At 44.6% G+C, this 9,553-nt stretch overlaps 1 protein-coding gene across 1 annotated transcript in view; it reads left to right on the top strand.

The window, feature by feature from the left end:
* The first annotated feature begins 2,051 nt into the window (after positions 1-2,051).
* Positions 2,052-9,553, top strand: part of LOC139052626 (Na(+)/citrate cotransporter-like) — a 69,922-nt gene continuing 62,420 nt past the window's right edge. The window contains exons 1-2 of the mRNA XM_070529699.1: positions 2,052-2,162; positions 8,452-8,601. Of these exons, the coding sequence (XP_070385800.1) occupies positions 2,052-2,162; positions 8,452-8,601 (261 nt within the window). The remainder of the gene's footprint in view (positions 2,163-8,451; positions 8,602-9,553) is intronic.

Here is a 9,553-nt window from a genome sequence, read left to right as displayed (position 1 = left end):
TTTTTGGTTGCAAATGGTGAGACATTACGGTGGCATGTTTGGGTGAGTCGTATAATCACGTGGTGAATCCCTCATTGTATCGTATATAAGAAACTGTGCGATGGATAAAGCGCTTCGGTATACGCTAGTAGTTTTCTTGCGAAGTCGATCTTTGTTTGAACACTACCATTACTGTATTTATTTGCACGTTAGTGAGAAACGCTAGAGAAACAAATGTAAAAGTGAGTTACTTTTGTAATGCGTTGGCGCTTTTTTCCGTGAGGCAACGCATGAAGACTTTCTGGCACCCACCCACTGCGGAACAGCATTGGAGACGTATTCTCGACCTATCAGTTTCGGGGACTTTTTTGTTTTATTTTTGTTTTACTTAATACGGGGTATTTGCAGAAATGCATATGGAGTAATATAACTTTCAGTGCACGTTCATTGGATACACCATCGCTACAATGCCTGTCCCTCCATCGATTCGCAGTGCATGGTGGAAGCCGTACAGAAAAGAAAGTATGCCCGCAACTGATCGTCCAAAAATACGGGCGTATGCAGTTACGCATTTCAGCGAAGGAACGGTGTCCCCCAGCTATAACACAAACGCTGGAAATGTGAGCTGAGAGCAGCAATGTGTCACAATCCATTTCCTTTATTCTTTTCGTTGTTCCGACGGACGTCTCTGCGCCACCCTTGTCGCAGGATATAGGAATTTAGGCAAGACATGCGGTAAGAAATGAATAATGAAAAATGAACTCGATCGCCACAAAATATGGCGTCCAGAGGCTGCGTATTGTAGCTATCTATTTCGTCTTCTGCCGTTTATTCCTCATCATCCGTCGCACTGAGATCCCGATTTCAGCGAATGGCAGCGTGGTGGCCTCGGAGCTATTAACGTATACGACGAAAGAACAGGAAATTGTGGTCACAAAAAGAAAATACGGCTCCTTTAAGTTGTACTATGCAGCTAGTGTAATGTTTTTCGCACACATAAGCTGTTCAGAGAATTTAATCGCTGATATAACCCGTCCCGTTTCGTCTTGTCCTCTGCTGTGCGGGTACGCCACTTGCACACGGCGGGCGCGCGCGTCGCTGCCTGAGCAGCTGAGAGCATTGTAGAGGGGCAAAAAAGTTGTATTACAGGACTTTACGTGCAAAAGCCACGAACTGATTAGGAGGCACACCGTAGGGGGGGGGGGGGGGGGGGGGGACTCTGGCCTAATTTTGACCCCCTGGGGTCCTTTAACGTGCACCCAACGCCTGGTGCACGGGCGTTTTCGCTTTGCGAATGGAGTAGCAACCTGCGGGTGATATTCAAGCGATCGCCACATGCAGACAAGAATACATATCCAGGTGAAAGAGAGCAGGAACAAAGTATGGGACCTTGCGTAAATACCGGCGGGGAGAGCCTCAACACCGCTTGAAGGGGTGGGCGGTGCGGCAACGGGCGCAGAGCCTTCTCAACATTTAATTGCTAATGGTCTCCATGTAAACATCTGGTGACTTCGCTGACATCTGTAAAGACTCCTAAATATAGTATTTTTAAATGCTTACGAGCCTTTGGCGTATAGCTTCCAGCTGACGTATGTTCTTTATATGTGTCTGCTAACTTTGCAGAGATCTCTATAGTGAGGTTTTTTTTTTCGTTTGAAAGATGGAGCTAGGTGTCATTTTCAGATCGCTGCTACGGTGGAGACAAGCGAAATGCGAGGTTGAAGCCAAGTTTAGAAGTACCGGAGTGACGCGAGATTGACGCAGTCGGAAAAAACGAAGTCAGCGGCACCTCTTCGTGCGTCACGAGGTTCTTGGCAGCGTTCCGGTTGGCGTCGCGGTAACGGTCGCTGGGCTGGCAGGTAGCCGATTACAAGACCGCCGGCTGCACGTGTCCCACTGCTGCTCACTTTATGACTTTGGCTTGCGTCGACGAGTTGGGCAACCAGGACACGAAGGAAATCCTCGCGCTCCGTCGTCGGGGTCAGCCCGTCTCGTGCCGTCGATTGTCACAAACTGCACGGTGGCACGCGCGTTGCCATTCGCACATCAATCCCACGACCACCGAGGCGACCATGAGGAATGTAAAGAAGATCGCGCTCCAGGCACTGGCGCTTTGGAGACAAGTCTTGATGGTCCTCATTCCTATCGTTCTACTTCCATTGCTCTTCTTCGAAGATGCTCAGGTGTGTTGCCATTGCTATTCGTACGTCGGAGGGATAGCTATTGTGCCGAACAGTTGGAGGGCTAGAGTATGTCCTCTTGATTTTAAAAGAGGTTTGCCGTGTGCAGTTTGCAAATTAATAGTATCATCCAACCTATTGTTTCTCTTTAGGTATTGAGGTACTATGGAGCGTTTTTCGCTCTTTGGTTACAAGCGTTATTGCTTCTTTTTTTCATCGACGGTAAACAGAAATTTATCTCACGCTGTCTACGTTTGGGTTTTTCGTTTATGAAGTAGGATGATGGGTCAGATGGCTCATTGCTTCCAAATAATATCGGTCCAGACATCATTTCGTGCCCAGTAATGATGCATTCGGGTTTTAAATACATCGGTAGGAAAAAAAATTAGTGGACCACTAAAAAAAAGTTTAGACAAGTGTTTTCTATTCAGTAACCACCGTGAAGATCTTTTCACTCTAATAGTTTCCGTAATTTCGTTGTAGTTCAGCCGATTCAATAAAAAGAGGAGCATCTGATCTAATCATGTGAAAATATTGCTATGGCGAAAAAGCCTTAAAGCTAGCTGACTGCAAATAAGAATGGGCACTCCTGAGTGGTTTCTACCTGTTTTACGGACGCTTTTCTATTATTTGTTTTAGCATTCTACCACACGAATAGAATAGTCTAGTGCTTAACATCATCGTAGTTTCGCCTAATCGAAAATTGAAGCGTACCTGAACCAACTGCCATGGCACATACAAATTATTTATACAATTATACATACAATTGCACATACCAATATACAAACATTTCTACGCTCTGTGCATATGGTATCAAGTTTTTATTTGCCGTGGCTCTCTTTTTCATGTAATATCAAATGGCCCACGTCTAAACATTACACTTTGTCGTGAAAAGAGCACACTTACTCTGGAGGCCAGAAGAGGACTTTGGCAAAGATTAGGAGAAAAAAATGTCGGATATTGTGTACATATTAATCAGCCGTTCTAGGCACATTCATAAAGAGGTGCGGTACGCTGTGAAATGGTAGTTTAAACATTTTCACGCTCATTGCCACTCGATGCAAAACAAGAATTCAAATTCACGCAATAAGCGCTTTTCAAAATCCTAAAGAATTCTTCATTCACGATGAAGTGGCGGCTAAAACGAAATATTTACATTGCTGGGGGCTCATATTTTTTACACGCCGTGTTGTCATACGACACTCATATTTTATTTGCTCACAGTTTCTCTTTTAACGCTTTAATCTTCGAATAAACGGTCTGCTCAGCGTCGCAACGCTCTGGTCAGCATTACTGCGCTGAACAGTAAACATCATCCTTATTAAAGGCATTCTCCGTCATTGCTATCCTTGACTTTTGATTGAAACTGCACAGGGAAGCTGGCGTACTCTCCTCTGTCGATTGGTCTTTTGCGCATGTTTTCTGCCGGAAATTACGCAATAGTCGTTTCATTTCAGCGTGGGTTGAATCTACGGAAATATACGTAACAACTTCGCTGGCCTTACACACCATTTCACTGTTGCGAATGACGCACTCCAGAAAGAAAGAAGTACTTTGCGGGCTGCAGCGCAAACGGGCACATCAGCGGCGCTTCAGTACTCGCTCTTGCGTCTCCTTTCGGATGGCGTGCATCAAGCTCACCCCGAAAATGCATTTGCAGCGGTACAGAAACAAAAAAGCCACCATTCCTCGAATAGTGAAATACCATGCAGATAACAACGACACCAAGTGCACGAACGTTTGCTCATCTCTTTACAGCGCATATGAATCGCCACAGTGGCACTACTGCAGCGGGATGAGCAAAACGGGAACAAGGTGAACGCAGGAGCCAACATTTCGACAAGGGGGCTTGTCTTCTTCAAGGCGACATATGCTTTCCTCGCACCAGTATATATAGCTGGGGTTCTTCTAAAGGGGAGAGGGCGTAAGTCGGGTGCGTGCGGCAACGAGTGAAGGTGTGTTAGCGGTGAGGATGTCAAATTCAGAATAAAGGAGTGCTGTGCACAAGGCGAGGGACACGGCCGTCTGTCAATCACGTGTCAACGCCCGTGTGTCAGCCGGCGTGTCAACGACGTGCACAGCAGCCCTCTATTACCTGTTTCGCTGGTGGTCGTGGGCTATCGCGTCTCTGACAGAGATAATAGAATGAGGGGTAGAAACAGGCGCTTGTGAAAAAAAAAGAAAAAGACAAGGGAATACTGACATGGAATAAATAAATAAATAAATAAATAAAAGGGGAAAAAACAGAAACAAGAAGGAGAAGAAAAAAGAAACTTTAAGAAACCAAACTAAGTGTTGTTGCCTATACCTTGCAATTTCGCATAGCGAATAGATTCTAAAGTTCCCTTTGAAACTTTTATTTCTATTGGTTGCACTGTCTTGAACTTATGGATACGGTATGATTCTCTCTGTTTCCCGTCTCGTTCAGAACGGAAATTCGACTGTAAAATGTGGACCTTCAGTTCATCAAAGTTATAACCTGGTTGGTTGAAATGCTCGGCGACGACTTTGGGAAGCTTTTTAGCTGTGTCCACGCGATGTCCGTTTAATCGGACGTTCATTGATTGTCCCGTTTCCCCGATACATTGTTTCTTACAAAAGGAACATTCAAGCATATAAATCACATCCGAACTTGTACATGGAAAGCTAGATCTGACTGTTTTTTTGTATAACTATTTTCGGTAATTTTAATTTTATGTCAATTTGAAGGTGCCTGCAGGTTCTGCACCTGAGGCGGCAACATGCTCTTATTACGGGTGAATGATGTTGGCTGACTTTCGCGTGCACTGACATGTCTTTAACGTTCCTGTTGTGGCGATAAAAAAAGTTATGGGGTTTTACGTGCCAAAACCACTTTCTGATTATGAGGCACGCCGTAGTGGAGGACTCCGGAAATTTCGTCCACCTGGGGTTCTTTGACGTGCACCTAAATCTAAGTACACGGGTGTTTTCGCATTTCGCCCCCATCGAAATGCGGCCGCCGTGGCCGGGATTCGATCGCGCGACCTCGTCCTCAGCAGCCCAACACCATAGCAACTGAGCAACCACGGGGGGTTGTTGTGGCGATAGGTAACCCTTGGTACATACGGGAACGGTATTCTCAGGCGCTCGTTTCTTAATAATATTGGGAGGTATTTTTGTAGGGTGTTGTTTATCTTCGGGAGTGCATTATAATATTTTTTTATAAACGTTGGCGGTCTGTCAGATTCTGGTGTAGGCTATATCTTCGCTAATTCCGGCTGTCTCTTCAATCTTGACGCGACATCATAAGCTCCATTGAGAGCAACTTGTGGATAGCTTCTTTCTGCTAGCGTGGTTTTAAGTTCCTTCAGGTAGTGGATATAATCGTGGTCTTCGCTCCAGATTCTTCCTATTCGTTTTGCTTGTCCGACAAAAATTCTTTGCTTGCAGTGTCGCGCGTGATGACTGTTGCAGTCTAAATATTGCTGGCTATCCGTAGTATGACTACTGGAGGTGCTGATTTTCAACAAAGAATCCGCATGTATTTCCCCAAATTACGAAATGCGAATAAATTTGAGAAAAATATTAGACAGTGAAGTATTAGCCAATAGTCAATCAGTTTGTTAGTAACTTTAGAAGCACTTTCCAATTGCTACTTGTGCTTAGAAAGAAACGATTGTTTGGCAAATCTCGAGGTTCTTCCTACACTCTGCGAGTGCCTAACGTCGAGTTGAAGGGTGTGTTCTCCCTAAAAGACGCTCGGTCCGGTTTCATTATAGTATAGTAATGGATGACTTTAATTGAAGTTCTATTTCTTTGCCTTTCAAAGGATGTAGAAACTAAGACTGAGGGTGGATATAGGCCTGACGCGAGGTCTCGGCTGAAGTGATGAAATAGTTCTAATACGGGCAGAATCGGAATCAACAAGCGCTGGACTTCAAACCTAATTTATAAGTATTGCGAAGGAGACACAGATGTGTGATACACGAAAAATAATAAAAATAAAGCTGAAAACACCGCGTTCAGCCACAGTCGCGGTGTGTGGCAAATAATTTTTTTTTATTCTTGGAAAGCATAGGAGGCCGGCTAACGCACGTGGAGCCCTTGATCCTGACATTGCATGCCCCAAAGAGTTCACCTAATCACCATGGAGTCGAAAAAACAAGAACTGTTCAAAAAAAGTGAAGCGGCAGCGTCTCGCGAGCACCTCCTTTATACCTGTAATATTGGATACCAGATCATATACGCGGTGATCAATTTATTATTTTACAGAATTTTTTAATGTCGTCTGTGGAGGATAGCATAATTCTTGTCCTTAAATAAAAACATATATTCAACGAATTAACAGAAATTTGCAGATTAACTTCTTAATTATTTACTTTATGGCACATATTACGATTTAAAGATTGTAGCCGGTGAGCTTGCAAAACGTCACTTGAAGTGAATTTCCAGGACGACACCTGTTTCGATATATTTTCCAAAGTATGCGACAGAATACATGGGCGTTCCACTTACTTTAGCGCTTGAATGCTAAAAGAGCGTTTTGTTAACAAACGAAGTGAAACAACAGGGGAATTTTTAAGGCTAGTTTAATGGCGCTAATTTTTCAAACTGGTGTTATTAGGAAAATTCATTCCGAGTGTATAAGCCCTGCAAACTCACCAGCTAAAATTGGTAAATCGCAATATGTGCCGTCAAGTAAATAATCAAGAGGTTAATTAGTGAATCTTTGTTAAGTTGTTGAATGTGTGTTTGATATTTTCATGCAAGTAATGTCTGCCTCTGAATAATCCAGCTGCGGGACTAGAATTCTGGTATTTGCAGCAGACGATTTCTAAAAATTTTGTAATCCTTAAAAATACTCAAGCCCGTAGGTGCTAGATGGACGGATCTGAGCGTCATTGTTTTTGAACATTTTCAACATAATTCTGAAATGGGACGAAGTCAGCAATGTTCAACGTTCTCCGCAAATATGGTGTCGGCGGTCTTGTCTCCCCGATTGTTGGGAAAGTTGTTCTCGTGCTCCGTCTACACACACCGAAGAATAGTTCATATTGAGCATGCCTTTCTGATCTAGGTGGCATGCTTTGCAAGTGTCAATGCTCTCTAAAAAGTTCGATTGTTCGGGATCATTTCACTCAAGGAATGTGACTGAGGTAAAAAAGTTTAGAACAACACACAATCAATCAAGGCACGTTAAGATATAACTCAAATAACACGCACAATTTCATTGCCTAAAAAGTTGGTGCTCAAAAGAAAGATTATTTACCTGGTTTAAAATTTTAATTACGCGGGGGACGGGGGACAGTTTATTCGCGTGACTTTGAGTGCAGGTAGAGTGTGGCTATGACTGTCTTCGTGCGCGGAAATTTGACAAGAGGTCTTACAGCATGTCGGTTATTTCCGCGGTTTCGCGGCAACTTCATTGCCAGAAAATGCGGCAGCTTCGTTAGGAAAATTATAATGTACAAACGAGATCCGCTTTCAGTTAACAGATGATTTTAGAAAACGCTTAGAGCCCGATTGCAGAGCTGGGCATTGAAGAACTGCGTCATTGAAGGCTCTGTAGCAATCGCTCGTCTATACGGCGAGTAACTGAGTCGGTCGGTTTCCCCGCGTCGCCACAGTCAAGCCATACACTAACGGAGAGCAGCCAAGTCGCCGCAGGAGACTGCGCTTTCAGAAGGTCTTATAAAGTCGTTTGTCTCTGCCTGTGCTGCGTGTTGCGGGCGTTGCATTGTAATGACACGTCAGTGAAAGAGCTTGGGAGAGGTTCGTCACAACTGCGGACAGGTGGCTACGGAAGACGCTCTTCTCCGGTCCCAGTGCGCCAGTGAGGATGAACTTATTAGGCGCATCGTTCATCGTATACTGTGTACTACTGCCTCCAAACAATAAAGGCCGTAGCTCTGGTCGCAGCAGCGTGTCATGCCCTGCGCGCTGCCCAGCGATCGCCTGCATCGCGATTGGGATTTCATCTTGCTACCAACGGAGGTCGGCAACCAACGCACAGGAGGCTGCACACCCTTGAGACGAAGGCGGCGGCGTTTATAACTGAGAGACAGTCTAACAACTGGCTGACTAAAAATAAACAGGTGTATTCCCGAGTGGCCCGTTCCTGTTTCCCAAACATCTTCTTGTTAACGTCTTCATATATTATCACCCGAATAAAATAGAGTTAGAATGAAATCGAATAAAATAGAATCCTAAGTTGTCATGTTTGGTCATAGCGTAATGCTAGTCGTGACGCGAATGATTCGTGCGTTTCGAGCTACACACTGTAATCTTCCGGTACACATACTCGGCTGATGAATCGCCGTTTGTTTTGCAGAAAGCTCGCTGTGCTTATGTCGTCAGCATCGTGGGCCTCTATTGGATTGTGGAGCCCATACCTTTGGGAGCGACGTCGCTCATCCCCATTGTGCTGTACCCGATGCTCGGTGTTCTCACCACAGAAAGAACGTGCCAACTTTACATGAATGTAAGTTCGGAAAACACTCTCGCAAAATACCGTAAGCGGTGCGTAACGAGCCAGGGAAACGCGACCACGCCGGTATGCCCCGGCTTCTGCACTCTGTACAAGAATCATTCGTAATATGTGTATACGAAGTAAAAGAGTCACTCGGTGCAATTTGTGGAATGTATTGTTTTTAGCGGAAAGTGAGCCGTGAGGAGTTTGAACTCCAGATGTCCCTTACTGAAATCACTCAGTCGTCAGCTTTTGGCTCTTGCAAAGACAATGGACGCACTTAACATATTTCTGGTGTCCTTACGAACATTTTTTTCTGGAAAGTGAGCAAAAGGATTCTAGGGCAAGCATGAACTCAGTCTGCTCAACTAAAATGGATCTGAAATGCAGCACGAACCAGCTGAAGCGAACTGAATGGATGTTGCGTATTCTTTTAAAATAAGGGTGAATTGTTGAATTCTACTAGCCGATAAGAGCCGGATTTCTAGTTGGAATACAACTATTTGCTGAATTATTCACAAATATAAAGGATCCTAAATACACTCTGTGCCCTTCCACTCTGTGAAAAAGGATATGACCAGTGAATATCTGTATGTGGGCCCCTTAATGGGGAGGGGGAGGAGGAAGAAAAACATTTATTGAGAAAAGAAAAGGACAAGCAGGTGTCTTTCTGCTTGTGCGGGGAGGCACCCTCAGTCCAGGGCTCCTGCGGCTTTTGCTGTCTCCCGGGCGCGCGAACTGCACTTCCGCCGTGGGTTGGCCCGGCATTGCACTATCTTCGGTATCGGCGCACGTATAGGGAGTTTTGTGTCCGCATACGAAGACGATCCTTGGCGCACTCGCCCTTAACAACTTCGCTGTAAAATTGCTTACGTCTTTGTGTTACTTAATCAGTGAAATATTATTAACTAATTAATTACTGAATTAATTAATTAATGCCGACGAAAGCGGGAGCACTGGCACA

The sequence above is a fragment of the Dermacentor albipictus genome, unplaced genomic scaffold (assembly GCF_038994185.2).
Source record: "Dermacentor albipictus isolate Rhodes 1998 colony unplaced genomic scaffold, USDA_Dalb.pri_finalv2 scaffold_28, whole genome shotgun sequence".
Classification (NCBI taxonomy): domain Eukaryota; kingdom Metazoa; phylum Arthropoda; class Arachnida; order Ixodida; family Ixodidae; genus Dermacentor; species Dermacentor albipictus.
Note: the sequence above shows the minus strand (reverse complement) of the source record. Positions and strands in the feature narration are given on the sequence as shown.